The 15,520-nt window shown below is 45.8% G+C and overlaps 3 protein-coding genes across 4 annotated transcripts; 2 read left to right on the forward strand and 1 right to left on the reverse strand.

Moving 5' to 3' along the window:
* The first annotated feature begins 281 nt into the window (after positions 1-281).
* mlsl (malate synthase-like) lies at positions 282-5,470 on the forward strand. The gene is made up of 15 exons (XM_047020459.1): positions 282-403; positions 580-708; positions 900-1,118; positions 1,236-1,326; positions 1,458-1,534; positions 1,637-1,747; positions 1,888-1,947; positions 2,071-2,227; positions 2,527-2,725; positions 2,928-3,006; positions 3,114-3,206; positions 3,320-3,392; positions 3,538-3,605; positions 3,811-3,941; positions 4,142-5,470. Exons 2-15 carry the CDS (start codon positions 592-594, stop codon positions 4,302-4,304), a joined length of 1,638 nt encoding a protein of 545 aa, XP_046876415.1. The 5' UTR covers positions 282-403; positions 580-591; the 3' UTR covers positions 4,305-5,470.
* naa15a (N-alpha-acetyltransferase 15, NatA auxiliary subunit a) lies at positions 4,568-12,677 on the reverse strand. 2 transcript variants are annotated; one of them, XM_047020447.1, is made up of 20 exons: positions 12,430-12,677; positions 11,190-11,274; positions 10,924-11,028; positions 10,416-10,573; positions 10,179-10,313; positions 9,858-10,011; positions 9,573-9,692; positions 9,320-9,415; positions 9,117-9,223; positions 8,954-9,026; positions 8,699-8,865; positions 8,326-8,478; positions 8,081-8,209; positions 7,653-7,866; positions 7,269-7,462; positions 6,996-7,104; positions 6,793-6,891; positions 6,182-6,325; positions 5,983-6,080; positions 4,568-5,885 (listed from the first exon to the last, which is right to left on the reverse strand). In XM_047020447.1, exons 1-20 carry the CDS (start codon positions 12,481-12,483, stop codon positions 5,679-5,681), a joined length of 2,601 nt encoding a protein of 866 aa, XP_046876403.1. In that variant the 5' UTR covers positions 12,484-12,677; the 3' UTR covers positions 4,568-5,678. The 2 variants fall into 2 exon arrangements, with proteins under 2 accessions (XP_046876403.1, XP_046876394.1); XM_047020438.1 differs by having other exon boundaries at positions 8,699-8,868; positions 12,430-12,676.
* Positions 12,678-13,197: 520 nt separating this feature from the next.
* On the forward strand, positions 13,198-14,780 carry ndufc1 (NADH:ubiquinone oxidoreductase subunit C1). The gene is made up of 4 exons (XM_047020471.1): positions 13,198-13,315; positions 13,828-13,931; positions 14,408-14,479; positions 14,643-14,780. Exons 1-3 carry the CDS (start codon positions 13,270-13,272, stop codon positions 14,465-14,467), a joined length of 210 nt encoding a protein of 69 aa, XP_046876427.1. The 5' UTR covers positions 13,198-13,269; the 3' UTR covers positions 14,468-14,479; positions 14,643-14,780.
* The last annotated feature ends 740 nt before the right edge of the window (positions 14,781-15,520 follow it).

The following is a 15,520-nucleotide window of genomic DNA, read 5'->3' on the forward strand; positions in this document are numbered from 1 at the left end:
GCTCTGTGACTCTTGTCAAATAAGTGTGCTTTAAACAGAAAGCGCTATTACTGTACAGAAGTGTTCGCGTTGAGTGAAATATAATCTGGGAAGGTCCAAAAGTATTGTTACTTTGAATAATTTATTCAGGATGTAAACTGCTAAATGCAGCCTTTTGGGACTGCCAAATATGTTTGCCACTGCTTTCTATAGTTTAGCAAGTGACTCAGTAAATTGAATAGCACCAGTAAACGTAAAAAAAAACAGTCTGGCAACAAATCTCTTTACCTGTAGGCTCGCAGTTTGAAGTTTTCTAACTTCAGCTCCAAACAAATACTCTTCTGCCTGGCCAAACATTGGACATTATTCCCCTGTATCAAAGTCCAGACCAGTCTTTGTGCAGTCGACAACCCGAGCACAACAGGTCTGTGAGCATTTAACCATTGCCACGAATGACAAAACATTTTTACATTAGAAGTATGTAATCTACAATTTAAAGTATGCTTAGAATACTTTGTTCATTTAATTATTTGACTAAAACTTCCCTTATGTCTACTTTGTGTGTCTGAACCATGTTATTGTATGGCTCTGAACTCCCAGGCACAAACAGACATGGATCTGGCTCCCTCTCCCCCAGGATTGGATCTTGAGTATCAGACCATTTTCTCCACTGGGTCCCTGGTTTTCTTGCAAGAGCTCATCTCCACTTTTGATGAAGAGGTTGACAGGGTGACGCTTATTTTATATTACTCATAGACACTGTTTGCATATAGCAAACAGTGCCATAAAATCACACTTTTTAAATGATAACCTGAAAAAGAATTCACATACAATAGCAATTTGAATGAGACATTTTAGTAACTGGAATCCTTTACAACAAAGAGATTCAATGATTCACACTCTGCACCTTGATATTCTAGATCCTGAAGCTCCGGATCTCCAGGAAGGCTCACCTGGACCTGTCAGGTGACCTCCCAGAGTTCTCAGAGGTCACAGCCCACGTCAGAAGTGACCCTACCTGGAGGGTCCGACCTGTGCCCCCCCGGTTGCAGAAGAGACATGTGGATGTGGGGGACCTGGCCCCCTGTGACACCCAACGCCTCCTACAGGCTCTTCGCTCCCCTGCTCAGGGTTTACAGGTACTGGCCAACACAACAGGATGGACTACAATTGGTTGGATTAGTAATTTCGAGTAGTAAAAGCTGTTCATAAATGTCTCCTTTGTTCACTGTTATTGTCTTGTTTGTGTCCCACAGATTGATTTCGATGATGGTAACTGCCCCACATACCGGAACCAGATTAAAGGCATATTTAATGTTTACGAGGTGGTGCATAACAAATTTCCGGGTGAGTTATAGCCTTGTCACACATACTGTATATGCTCAGACACACACATTCTTCAGTCACCAACACACTCTAAAGGGCAGATAAACATCACTCATTAACGTGTGTTTTCTGCTGTCGTCGCCCTCCAACAGACACCCCCCCAATTTCCCAAGCTCCCGTGCTGATGCTTCGCCCTCGTGCATGGAACATGGTGGAACACAACATGATGGTACAGAAACACCTGACTGTTCTGCCAATGTTGCACTGTTTGGTTCACAATCCAGTTTAGGTGTGCTAGAGGTCTTTAATGGACGTCTACGTAACTCCACAGGTGAGAGGGAAGGAGGTTCCCGGTCCTCTGTTTGATTTTGGCCTCCTGATGTTCCACTGTGGGAAGCTGTTGTTTGACTGCGGTAGTGGGCCCTTTTTCTACCTCTCTAAAGTAAGGCTGCATTGAAATGTATAGATGGTGGAGGGTTAATAAAAAATGAACCCCACAAGGAAACCCCCTCTTCATTTCATCTACCTTTTTCTCTCTTTCGTTCCCTCTCTTTCTTCTGTCTCATCCCCTTCACTAAATAGATGGAGGGTTACCTTGAGGCAAGACTATGGAACAAAATATTTGAATGGACAGAGCACAAGGTTTGTGTGCTGATGTACTGTATGTATGTATCTACTGTGTATGTTATATGTATGCATAATGAGTTTGTGTGTGTGTGTGTACATATGTGCATGTCTGTTCCTTTGTATCTGTGTGTGTTATAGTTGGGCCTACCTGTTGGCAGTATTAAGGCCACGGTGTTGATAGAGAACGTTCTGGCAGCATTTGAGATGGAAGAGATTCTGTACGAGCTGAGAGATCACTCTGCTGGTCTCAACTGTGGCATTTGGGATTATTCCGCCTCTTTTGTCAACAAATTTGGTGAGGCTAACCATGAAGCATTTTCCTCATGGGTCGATTATCCACTCACCCTTCATATTACAATATATCTATAATTACAATATCTACAAATGACTTGAATCACATTTACATTCTTTGGCAGTGACAAAGCAACGTACAAAAAGTGCATGTACAAATGCAGCAAATAATTATGACAGGTGAATTCCAAGGCAGAGTCTGTGTTATAAAACATGGCACAGTCACACCTGCTGCTCATATAAGTTGTACATAGAATCTGCACCATCACTCTGAAGGTCAGAGGTCATTTGTTTCTCTTCCAGGTCACCGGGAGGCCTTTCTCCTCCCCGACCGCAGCAAATATGTCAACATGGAAAAGCGTTTTCTGCGTAGCTATATGGACCTGCTTGTCTGCACATGTCACCAGCGAGGGGCGTTGGCCACAGGAGGCATGGCTGCCCTGCTCCTACCTCCAGACAAGGAGAATGCCTCCTGCAGGACAGTGCTGGCTACTGTCACCAGGCAAAGTCACTGGTCAAATGAGCATGCATGCAGAAGTGCAACTCTGTTCTATTGTGACTTTGATTACCATTCAGATTCAGTGTCATGCCATCTGTCCAGTATATTTTTTGTCAAGAGTTTTGTCCTCTAGGCAGGCTATGCAGTATTATCTTATGTATCCATGTGTTTCAGGTTTCTTCATGTCTGTCTCTACACATTTCAGATTGAAGTTACTGGAGATCGATGCTGGTGTTGACGGCTTCATGGTGTACGACCTTGACCTCATAGAACCAATGCAGAAAGTACGTTCCTCGTTGTGATCATTGAGTGTGAACTACCTTTCAACGTGTTTTGAGAGCCTCATTCCCTCATCCTCATGACTCTCTTCCTCTTCCTCTCTGCCACACAGCTCTTCCAGCTCCATACCCACGGTGTTAACCAGCTTCACCAGCTTCGAGAGGACCTAGTGGTTACCCCCGATGACCTACTTTCTATGCCAGCAGTCAGTCGCCAATTCATCTGCCAACCTCACCTGTCTACCAACTCATCGTACTTGTCTCAAACGCAGTGTATACGTATCTAACTGATGTCTTCTTCTCGTTTTGTGAGTGACAGGGTGGAGTAACACTCTATGGTCTGAAGTATAACATTGCTGTGGGTATCTTGTTTATTGAGGCATGGCTTACAGGTGAGAAAGGTATTTTGAGTTGTGATATTTGTTTTCTACCAGCTACAAACTACTTTCTTATGTGTGGAAGGAAAGATGAATACTTAAATCTCAACATTTCCTTATGTTTGACTCAAAGACCTGTCTCTCTGTGGTTTTAATCCAGGTAAGGGCCACTTCTTCTACAGAGGCCAGGTGGAAGACTCCGCCACTGCAGAGATTTCCAGATCCCAGGTGTGTTAATGACCTTCATATGCGTACGACTCCCTGTTGTAAGGTCTGTATTATCACTTCCACAGTGTGAGTTAAGTTTTAGTTACTTTTAGTTTTTACTTAGTTGCTTTGTCTTAGAGGTTAGTTGGAGGGGAAAGTTCATGTTAGTCTAAGTTCCACCCTTGGTCGTAGACCTAAGAGGAGACAGTTCCTGTTTCTGTTGCAGGTGTGGCAGTGGATACGGCACCAGGCCCTCCTGGAGGACAATGGCAGCGTGGTGACCCGGGGGCTGGTGACTGACCTCACTCGGGAAGTCATGGGGGAGCTCCGGGAAGTCACCCACTGCCAGACTGTTGGGTAAGAGAGGGCAGTCTTGAGTCAAGCCTGTTCTATTTCAGTAGGGAAATTCAGATTGTTCCAAACTATATAAGTACAATTCGTTTTATGATAAAGGAACAATCTACAAAAACAGCAACATCTAGACTCCCTTTATTTACTCCCATCAGCTCTTCATCACCAACTCTCTGCTTTTTGTCTCCATTTCTCTTCTCCGGTAGAGATGAACAGAGGCTTCTCAATGCTGCTGCCATGTTCTTGGAGGTTGTTCAGAAGAGAGACTTCCCAGAGTTCCTCACCACCTACCTGAACCTGGACCACACCTTTCTCAGTGCCCAGGACCAGGGTGGCTCAACAGGGAGTACCCCCAGAGCCAAACTCTGAGTGGAGTCACACCCCCATCGTACATGAGCGGTTACATCCCATACGGTTGCTAGAGCAAGTGCTAATTGTATTTTCGGATACAAGTTAAAACATTTGGTTGAAAACATCTAATTAAGGATTGTGCAGTTCTTTGGGAAGGAACGATTTAATTTACTAGAGAAAAAGAAAGAACTAGGCCACTTAGATATATTCTGCTGGCTAGGTCGAGGAGGGCCAAAATTGAAGGATGGGCACCAATATAATAAAATCCAGACAAAACCCCCTCACAAGAGATATTTTATTCAACTCAGTTTAATTCATAACTCCTTGATGTTAGAGAGGAGTGGTCTGTGTAAAGACTTCAATGTGATTGACAAGTGCCTTGTTTACCTAAATGAAAAGTAAAACAATGAGACTGAGTGGTAACAGATGCCATCACATTTACACCTTATGATGGACAAACAGAAGCAAACCCCTGAAATAAAAGCCAGATAACTGTAGGATGCTGTTGTGACGAGTGATTATCTTTTATAAGTGGTTGTTTTAATGGGACCCACACATTTTTCACAAAGGGTAAAACTGCAGAAATACAAAGAGAATAGAAGGAAATAAAAATGGATTTGTCAGTCATAAAGCTTTACTTCAGCAGATGGACTTCTGAGCTCTGTGTGTGTCTTTGCACTGAGACCGGATGTGTCCTGGCCCCTTCCACCTGGAGTTCATGTTTAGATGTCTGCCATTGGACACCCTAGTGGCTGAGTAGAGGACTACATGAGCTCGGACGATTGTAACCGAGTGCAACGCCTCAATGCTTCCCCAGGAACAAGTGATGCCTCCTCAAGTGTTCCACCTTCTTATATTTGGCACATGCCAGCCTCAACACTACATATGAACACAGTCCCCAGCACTACTACAATATCTCAGTTTTCAAACATTTTTATTTCTTTATTTGTGGTTTTAATATATAAATTACCTTTTTAAAAACGTGAGAAGAAGCAGATGCACAGAGGAACATGGGGTGGAATCACAGGAAACAGAAACCCTGTTCACAGAAGCTTTCCACCCAACCCGCTTTCTGCCCTCCACGTCCTCCCTCTTCTCTGTACGTTTTTATTTCCTTTTGTTGTTGTTTGTTGTTTTAAAGAATAGTTGTCACCGGGGGGTTAAAAAAAAGAAAGTAAAATGGGCTTTATGTTTCCTCTCCTCTTCCACATCTCTCTATCCTTCCCTTTCTCTCTGTGGCTCTCTGTCCATCCAAATCAGTGCACTGCAGGGGGTGGGGGGGAGGGGGAAAATCACAGACAGCCGAAGCTGGGGGATGGGGAGTTGGGAGGGTGTCGTTGGCAGACTAGCGGCTGGAGGCGTGTGTGCGCGCGCTCTTCCTCCTCCTCCTCCTCACATGTCGTTAGCCATCTCGTCGTGCTCACCAGCTGACAGGTCCCCGTTGGCGCTGATTGTGGTGCTGTCCTCGTAACCCGGGGGCATGAACGCCAGCGTATAGGGGTACAGCTTGTTGCAGGCGGCGCGGTACGACTCGGTGGCCTTCTGCTGGCCCTCCCCCAGACTGCCCTCACGCAACGCCTGCAGAGCCTCCGTACAGATCTGAGGGGGGGGGGGGGGGGGGGGAGAGCCGTCAAGACACCTGACCACTTGAGCCGAGAAACAAAAAGGAGCCGTTTACTGAAGAGTGCCGGCTTACCTGGATGCTCCTCCCAGTCAAGGACTCGTCCAGCGCCGTAGCCAGCTCGCACGCCATCTTGTCGGACGAGGAGTCCAGGTAGAACATCATCTTAGCAGCTGTAAGAGGAGGAACATGGATGTCAACGCCTGTGGTTCTGCGTTGTTACATGGACCTGTTGTGGAAACAGAGTGCACTGTTTGGGGCTGTGTGTGCGTACCAGCTAAGCGGTGCGGTACAGAGTTGGAGTGTTTGCTCAGGTAGTTCTTGTTGAAGCTCTTGGGGTCGCTCTCTCCAAACAGCCGGGAGATCTCCTGCTTCAGTACCGTCCTCACAGCTTCCGGAAGGTCCTGGCTGTCAGACACTGCACAACACATTCAGGACAGCCAGAGGATTATCAACTAACCAGAACAGTGTTCTGGAACACCACGTCACCTTCATTCTCCAAAAGAACACAACCATACATCCCAACAGATACTCCCTCTACTCCCCCTCTCTCTTCTGCGTCTTGACGATAGACTGAGGTACCAAGCTAGGATTAATCAGAAAGGTTGACAGGATGTTTGTACAGGTCCGCTGAATACATGTGGGGGAGGAATACGCCCCCCCAATGCAGAGGTACAGACCAGATGTCACTGTGGCCCAGATACAAAAGACCAGAGACAGCTACAGAGACAAACAGGCCCTGGGTGTTCTCTGGGCATCATTCAAGGAGCTTTGATTATGTGGCTAAGTAGCACTGCCCCCTTTTAGGAACAGCTACCACAGAATATTCAGTATACTTCTGGTGTCACCTGAGGTGCATGTGAGGTTTAGAACACTTGGGCATACCTCCTTTGAAGAAGCGTACTAGACACTGGTGGAGCCAGGGGTTGGAGGGCTCCATGGAGAAAGCCCGCTTCACCGACTGTAGCATTAACAGGTACTTCTCTATTGGAGAGGGGGAAAAGAGAAAGAGGGGAGGAGAGGTCATCAGAGTCCAGACAAACTGGTTCTGAAACGTTTGTTTCCATTCTGGTGGCCATGCGTGGTACCTTTTCTGAAGTAGATCTCGAACGCCAGTAGGTGCGTCTCGATCTTGTTCTTCACCAGGTTCTTCAGAGGGGTCAGGAACTTCACTGCCTCCTCCAGAGGACTCTCCACCTGCAGACAGGTGACGACCATGACGTTCACTGCCTTGTTGACCTGGGTTCTCACACCCTGACTAACTATTCATGGCTATTGACAAGGTGTGACAGACACATGGACACACAGATCTTTCCTTGCTTTAAATGATCTGTTTATATCTCTGGAGACGAGACACCCACCTTGGCCAGCTTGTCGGGTATGAGCTCCTCCTTGGGCCCTCCGATCTCCTCGTCATCGTCCTCCTTCTTCTTCTTCTGGTTCTTCAGCTGCTTCTCCTTCTCGGCGTTCTTCTTCTCCTCCTCCAGCTGTGCCTTCTTCTGCGCCCGCCTCTGCTTGTTCCTCAGCTTCTTCAGCTCCTTGTCCGTCAGGTTCTCTGGTGAAGAGACGGGCCGAGAGAGAGAGAAAAAGATGAGACGTAGAATTTGGTGAGATTTAGAGAAATATAAGCACAATGGATTACATATTACTTTATGAGGCATCAACTAAACAGATGGGTTTTATGGCGCACACACACGTAATATCTAAACAATCACACACCTACTCACACACGTTCCCACACTCACCGGCGTCGGCCTGGTGCTCCTTGTTGTCGTCGGCCAGGGGGTTGTCGTGCAGGCCCAGATAGATGTGGATGGCGGTGCGCGCTGCCTTGTAGTAGAAGGGATGCATGCGCAGCACGTCCTCCAGCTTGAGCAGGTCCACGTAGGAGCGCAGCGTCATCTTCCTCATGCAGTAAGTGTGGAAGTCAAACTGGTCGTCCGTGATCTCCACAAAATGCTGAGGGGATACAGGGAGAGACAATTCCTGATTTTCTGCAAGTTGGATCTGCTAATTACCCTTTTCTTGGCTAGTTTCCAAACTACTGTCAGTTGATGGGGTGGGTTAAAAATCTGGCAACCCTGTCTGATGTCAGACAAATAAAAGAAGGGATGATTCTGATTGGTTGTTTGGAGGATAAAAGATTGGACAGGCTCATTATGCTGTGGCTTACCCTTTCGATCTCGTGGCACTTCTTGAGCGCCTCCCCAAACTTGTTCATGGACTTGTAGGCCAGGGCACACTCGGTCTGGAACCACATGCACTGCATCTCGTTCAGGTTCTCCACCGCCGACGTTCCCTCCTGAAACACGCACAGCGTCAGCCATCAAAACATCCCAGCGGCCAAAGTGCACACGCACGCTCCAGTTTGGGACGTGCAACAGTAAAAGGAGGACTAGAGGGACAAGGCTGCAGCACCCGTGTGAACTTGGAGCACATCTCCTCTGCCTCCTTGACCAGGCCAGCCTTCAGCATGTACTTGGCACACTTGGAGTTGATGAAGCGGTCGGCCGTGTCCAGGGCCTGGGCCTCGTCCATCCACCTGGCTGCCTCCTTGATGTTCCCTGCATGCTGTGGGGGGAAGAGGGGGGGGGGGGGGAATGTCAGAAACATTGGTCCAGTTGATGATTTGATGGCCTAGGTAGGTTGAGAAGTCTGGCGCGTGGTGCATCTTGGATGTGGTGCGTTGGTGTGATCAGGCTGGTCTTGTTTTCTGAACAGATGTATGAACGTGGCTGTGCTGCTGACAGATGTGAGTGTGTGTCTGCATGCAAGTGCCTGCATCCCCTACCTTGTAAATCTTGGCTTTGATGAGGAACAGTTCTATGAGCGTTGGTGTGCTCTCGATGGCTGTGTTGATGTAGTCCAGGGCTAAGGCCTGTTGGCCAACGTGGTCAAAGTGCTGAGCCAGGAAGTACTGCACCCACAGAAGTGTGGTGGGAGGTTCCTCTTTCCCATCATCTACAAGACACACACGATCACTGACACAGATATAGCCCACAAAATAGGATTTTTGGTTTTGGTTTTACTACAATCTAATACTTACCATTTTGACTAAACATTCGACAGCTTTTTAGGCAAGTTGCGTATCCCACTACTAAATCTTCTATAATTGACACCTGCACGGAAACGAATGAGGGCGTTAACATTGATGGGTTCAGACACGAACTTGGAGATAATTTCTAGCGTATCTTTCGGGTTGTCTTTACCTTCTCCTTGTCGCTATAGAGAGACTTGAGAGTGGTGAAGACTGGCGGGCAGCCTTTACTGAAGTTCATCCTCAGGTAGCAGTCCAAACATTCGCAGAATTTTTCACCTGGTTACCAAATGTTAGGAGTTAGGGCGACGGTACTTTCAGTGACATTATTTTACTATGTAGAAAGAATAAGCGTGTGTGTGTGAGTACACATACCAGTGAGGAAGGTGAGAGGAAGCCTTCTGGGCACCAGTCCTTTGGGGAACTTCACCCACACTTCCTCATAAATCTTCTGCCTCTCCTCAACAGTCCCTGTGGGCACAGACACGTTACAAGAGTCAGGGTGTCCAACACTGACCACATGTTCCCAACAGGCAGGCCACAGAAACAGAAAACCTCAGCGTCTTCCTGGATCACAGCTGAAGAGCAGACTCAGAAGAGGCTACGTGATGGCCAGGTGCAGGCGTACCTGGTTTCAGTGCCTTCTCCAGACCCTGGTAGTAGGCCCAGTTTTCAGGGTTCCTCTCCTGGAGTCTCCTGTAGACCTCCAGGGCCTCCTCTGGCCGGTCCAGCTGCAGCATCAGCTCTCCTGCAGCAGCACAGGCAGTTAGGAGACACTCAAGAAGATCTACTAAGTCAGCCTCACTTACCACAAAATGGTCTGTGCCAGATTCCTTTCATACACTTACACTTCTCTACTGTAAACCCACTTGGACATCATAAGGACAACCATCATCGAAGCTCACACACGTACCTCGGGTCTCCTCCACTGCCAGCTTGTCACAGATCTGTTTCTCGTAGGTGGTGAGGTGTTCCAGTGCTTCCTTGAACAAGCCCGCCTCCCGGAGCACCTGGTTCTGGTAGAGCAGCAGCTCGCTGTACTCATAGTCCACCTTGTCCGGAGACGTCTGGAACAACATAGCGACACCAATCACATTTACTGGCGCAGGCACGGCAACTCATCATATTTACCGATATGAGGCAGACAACCAAACACTTTCAATTAATGCTAGAGCCCTCGAATTCGGACCGCAGATACACTGCTCGTGCTGTTATAACGATGAGTCTGGCTCACCTGTTGTGTTTTGCGAAACTCCTCTACAATCTTGGCAGCCATCTCAAAGTCTTCCAGCAGGTGGTAGGCTACGGCGTAGCCGATCCACGAGGCCCTCTGGGCAGGGCGCAGCTGCAAGAGCTGGTAACGTGTCTCCTAGAGAAGCCGAGAGAAGGGTTGAAGCAGGCAGACACACACACACAGCAGATCCCCCTGATGCCTCTCCCACCCCTCTCTCCTACTCCTTCCCATCCTCACCCGGTACCCCTCCAGGTCCCTCATCTGAATCTGCAGGAGGGACAGGTCCCGGAGGATCTGCAGGTTGTCCTTGTCCCACTTCAGAGCGTTGCGGTAGCACTTGATGGCCTCATCGTACTTTTTGTCAGACCTCTGCAGCAGCCCGTACACGTGCCAGCCTGGGACACCGGGGGTTAAGGAGGCCAAGACACACATGGAAACCACCCAGGAGGAAAGAACGACCACATACCTGAACTACCTAAACCTCCCCACATGCACCACTTAAGAGTGGGGAACATTCAAGACTAATTTCCAATGCAGAGAAACCTGATACTTCCACTAGAAACTAATGACTGGATATAATGCAAAAACGGGTATGCAGTCACAGTGTGTTGCACAAGATCTAGTTCTCTGTCTCCTCCCTCTTCAGGAGGGGTTGAGGCCCAAACCATGCAGCCAAGAAGCATCAATGCATCTCAGTGTTGGCAGGCTGGTTAAAGTGGCGTTTCTCAGCGCAGCAGGAGGATACAGACGTGACTCTTGAGGTCGTTGCGTAGGCCCCTCCTCACCAGCTCGTACGCCTCCTCCTTTTTCCCCAGACAGTTCAGGGTCAGCCCCTTCATCGCCAGGGTCTCTGAGGGAAACAGAGAGAAGGAAAGAAATCCAATCAACCTCATTAGTTCTTTCGAAATCATAAAGTAATGGTTGAGGAAATGTCAATGGTTCCGTTTATTTCTCCATTTCTTTTAACTGCTCTGGCAGACAGACAGAATCAGATGTGTTAAAGTGTCTTACCTCCATGCTCTGCAAACTTTGGGTTGGTGAGGATCTGTTTGCAGAACTTGAGTCCATTTCTGTACTGCTTGTGCTCGTAACATCTCTGCAGGACGGATCAGATAGGGGGAGAATATTGATCTTTACTGATCTACTGCACGTGTGTTGCAATCTGATGCCTCCTTATTCTAGTGGCGAAGAAAATGTGACGCACAAAAACAACAGGGTAGTGTATCATCCAGCACAGACAAAAACCCAAACCTAAGTAGAGTGTGCATACTGTGACACTCTGGCTAGTGTGATCCTGAGGGTAGTCTGAGACATAAGCTTGTGTGAATCAGTGGTGATCAGAATAGTGATTAGAGAGCCTGCCAGACAGACTTAGAATCTGCCTGCATGATCTGCCAGGGTCAGCAGTCAGCACAGCAAGGCCTGGGTACCCAGAACCACAGCTTGCCAATAACCACACAACAATGCCCACCAATCCCTCCTGGCACAGATTGAGGAGAGTCGATCCAACAGTACTTGGACGGGTGTGGGGTTGATTTAAAAAACACTTTCAAGCAATACTTTAAATGGCAAGAGGGAAAAAAACGAGCACATTTTCAAGATGCCACGGTAAACGTCTTTAAATAACCACATCGTGTTTTTTCTCCTAAAACTACGGCTAACTGTTTATAATAGTTGGCAACAATCGACGTTTAGCAAAGCATGCCATGCGTAACAGCAAGGACTAGCAAGCATGACGAAAGATTCTCTTTAACGGTGCTTCAGCATAGCAGTCAAAGTCTTATGTTTAATTATCGCATCCATGATTTCACGGTTATAAGTAAAATGATGTTGTTAGCAATAAAGCAAACGTATGCATACTACTAGCTTTCTCTAGCACCGGTGGTGTGGAATGAGTCTGCAGTGTGCCTAGCTAGCTTTGCAGGCAGCTAATTGTTAGCTAGTGTAGGCTTTACATCTAGGTAGCTAGCTGTCACTCACACAAGCCTTGCAATATTGTGTTGTTACATGATAAACGACGCGAGACCAGTGTATGAAAGGCGGTCCGTTTCTGACTATCTAGCCTGCTTACTTGTGACTCGGTTTGCGACAAACATCCAAGACGGACAGCTATCGGTACTCGCTGTCTTGCTAATCAAGTTAGCTTCCTGATAGCTGGCTAGCTGGATAAGTTGAAATTGATACAGAAGCTAGCAGGTTGGCTAGCTAGCTAACTTTATATTTAGCATGCTAGCATTGGCATTTAGCTTACCAATATTCTCTTGAAGAGAGCATTCTCCTTCGGCGGTAGGGTGATTGTGGGCATTCTGTAAACTGGCTATTATTGTATAGCTTCACACATGAATCGTGATATAAGTTTCCACTCTCTCCCCCCTCGGTCTCTTCGACTCAAAGCTCCCGGACTTGTCTCGCTCTCTTTCGGGCTCTTCTTCCTCACGTGGTGACAGGCAGCCAGGGCCCCCTTCAGACCAAAATGGCTGGTTACCTTCTCCTCCGGGTCAAACTGTGCTCTGCGGCTGCGTGTCTACTACGAGGCCTACCTGTTTGCATGAACACACATATAAACTGAGAACCAAAAACAAAGTTATTACGGTCGTAATAATGTAATAATAATATATATGTCTCAATGGACACGTATGTTTGCATGGACATTTAATTATGCTTATGTGGTGAGGTAAAAACACTTGGATACAGATTGTATAGATGTTTGTAGCATTCATATTTGACTAACATCAAGCACATATTGTGGAGACGGATTGAATTGCATGGATGCATTCAATTCCAAAAACACTCGCATTCTTCCCTTGTGTAGTAATTAGGGGCTCGTTATTCCAGTCATCTGTACACACTTATTTTGATTTTAAGTATTTATACTAAATAATGTAATTTATCACTGGTTATCTCGTGGTCATTAACTGGCATAAATTGAACAAAGTAGAGAACGTATCTTTCTGGAATGGAATTTAGCCCAGAAGGTCTTCATCGGTTTTTCTGTTTTCCTGTACTGTACTAGCCAACCAGTTCGAATAATCAATCAAAGCACGCCTCGATCACACTGTGGGTGAGGGATTGCCTCTTGTGTGCTGCTAAAATGACACTCAGTCGTTTATTATCGCGGGCAGTAATCGTCAGCAAAAGTAAGTAGCTGAAAAGTAATAACAAATATTTAATAAATGGTAACGTTCTAACTGGGTTGGTTAGCTAATAAAACACTTGTATGTTTTTAGGCCTGACCTTAGCTTAGCCTAGCTTCTTCGACTAGCAAACCAATGTCAATACAGTGACAGTACAAATACAGTCAGTCACACTGGCATTAACCCACTCGCCTAGGTTAGTCAAATTCGTGTGTGTTTTGTATTTTGCTATATTACTTAATCGCTAATTACTTATGTAGCTATACATTGGATTCAAATATATTTTGCGAAATATGTGCATAGCACAATTGCAGGCAGATTTATTGCAATTCATTGACTATCACATTGGTTGCTGATACCACTTTTTCAATAACTCCATGGGTTAGTGCTTGCTGAACACGATTACACTTTTTTGTAACTAAAAATTTGAAAGCGTCAAACCCCTACGCCTATGTTCATGTTTCGTTGCTTTAAAACAACATGTTGAAAGTAGGGTATTGTTTGTTGAATCGCAGGTGGGACTAGGTCAGTGTTTACGGCTGGGACGCCAGATTACAACAACCCCAACTGGGTGCGTGTTGGTTTAGCTTTTGGGACAACTGCATTCCTTTGGGGCCTGGTGAGTACTCCCTACTATCTAACACTGTCCCCACTCACTGGCCTCCGTGCTTTTTTCTCCACTTTTTAAGCCCGCCTTTGAACACAAACATTAAGAAGCCTATTGGTGTTGATCCTACATAAAACCAACAGCTTTAAGTGTATTGGGGTGTGAACGCAAGATAAGAAAGGCAACTTATATTTTATTTTATGGCAACCTATATTTTATTTTATTGTATATTTTATTTTAATTGTATTCCACTTAGTATTGCCAGTTTATGTATCCTTAGTATAGTTAAACCATATATCTAAATTTAAGATTCCTATATGTTTATTGTATGCACCTTCCTGCCAAAGCAAATCCCTTGTCTGTGCAAATTTTCATGGTGAATAAATACCTTTCTGATTCAGATTCTGAAGAGATAGGAGAATGTGGACCATAAATGTCCTTAAAATGGCCCATAAATGCTAAATAGAAATGTATGTTTCTGATTTCAGCTCTTCAAACAGCACAGCACAGATGTACATGAGTACAAAGTGAGCAACGGCCTGGAATAAAATCTCTGACATGTAAGTGTTCAATCTGTAAGGAAAAATACAGACCTAAACACAAAACTAACCTTTAAAAATAACTGCAATCTTAATTTGATCAATCAGGCAATCAGGCAATACGGGTTTGTTCCTTTATTTTCTTTTGTAAAAGTACTCAGTCAAATCTTTGCTTTCTTTGCAGGACTAGAGCTGTTATCGACCAGGAGGGTCAGTCTCTTTGATCCAATCGATGTTGTTCTTTTGTTTGTCTATTTTTTGGGGAAGTGATAATCCTGTGTCCAGATTACCCAGTACTGTATAATAAAGTTATGAACATGTATCACCCTGTGTCCTTCTCATAAACCAACGCGAGAGCGAGAGCGAGAGCGAGAGCGAGAGAGAGAGTGCGTGCCTGCGCGTGTGGCTATGAAGACACTGCAGCGTAAATGTTCACCTGCCAGATGACAACACCAAGATGGAGCTTTGCCAGTGCCCATGTTTGTCTTTGTTGTAAACAGATCAACTGCAGCATACAATTAGTTAACCAGATTACTGAGGACCCTGATGCAGTGCAGTGGTACTGAAGCTATTTGTTCTCATGTAGCTCTTGTGCTATTTATGCCTATTGTGGTTGCTGTTTTAGATCAGATTCCACACAGCCTAATGGTTGTCAGTAGGACAAGTAATGTAAAAGTCTACATTATTTTCTGCTGCTATTTCTAATTTGTTGTTCCCCCCCCACACACACACAAACAAACTACCTTTGTAGCTTCTTACGGGGAAAGGTACAAATGTAAGCATTTGTATCTGCTTGCTACTGCTTGTTATTCTCCTGTTTAACTCATATTCACACATTTGAAAACAACATTGCTTATAGTGAGTGTGCAAATCTACTCATAAAACCACCTTTAACAAATTCTGATCTCCGTTGTTTGGGCAAACCTAAACTATTCCAGGGGGTCACCCCTGTTATGGGATTTTACATTTAAATATTGATTTGACGTTCATTTTGATTGTGCATTCCTATATTTATTTCTAGGCCATATTTAATGTTGATGACATTAGTGTTGCATTTCAAAA

This window comes from Hypomesus transpacificus, chromosome 1, assembly GCF_021917145.1.
Source record: "Hypomesus transpacificus isolate Combined female chromosome 1, fHypTra1, whole genome shotgun sequence".
NCBI lineage: Eukaryota > Metazoa > Chordata > Actinopteri > Osmeriformes > Osmeridae > Hypomesus > Hypomesus transpacificus.

Coding starts and splice junctions, on each gene's coding strand:
- mlsl (XM_047020459.1), top strand. CDS start 592: ATGGATCTGGCTCCCTCTCCCCCAGGATTGGATCTTGAGTATCAGACC. Junction 1,748..1,887: donor CCTTTTTCTACCTCTCTAAA/GTAAGGCTGCAT, acceptor TTCACTAAATAG/ATGGAGGGTTACCTTGAGGC. Junction 3,007..3,113: donor TCATAGAACCAATGCAGAAA/GTACGTTCCTCG, acceptor TCTGCCACACAG/CTCTTCCAGCTCCATACCCA.
- naa15a (XM_047020438.1), bottom strand. CDS start 12,483: ATGCCCACAATCACCCTACCGCCGAAGGAGAATGCTCTCTTCAAGAGA. Junction 9,027..9,116: donor TCTATAGCGACAAGGAGAAG/GTAAAGACAACC, acceptor GTTTCCGTGCAG/GTGTCAATTATAGAAGATTT. Junction 7,867..8,080: donor AGTGCCACGAGATCGAAAGG/GTAAGCCACAGC, acceptor GTATCCCCTCAG/CATTTTGTGGAGATCACGGA.
- ndufc1 (XM_047020471.1), top strand. CDS start 13,270: ATGACACTCAGTCGTTTATTATCGCGGGCAGTAATCGTCAGCAAAA. Junction 13,316..13,827: donor GGCAGTAATCGTCAGCAAAA/GTAAGTAGCTGA, acceptor GTTGAATCGCAG/GTGGGACTAGGTCAGTGTTT. Junction 13,932..14,407: donor CTGCATTCCTTTGGGGCCTG/GTGAGTACTCCC, acceptor TTCTGATTTCAG/CTCTTCAAACAGCACAGCAC.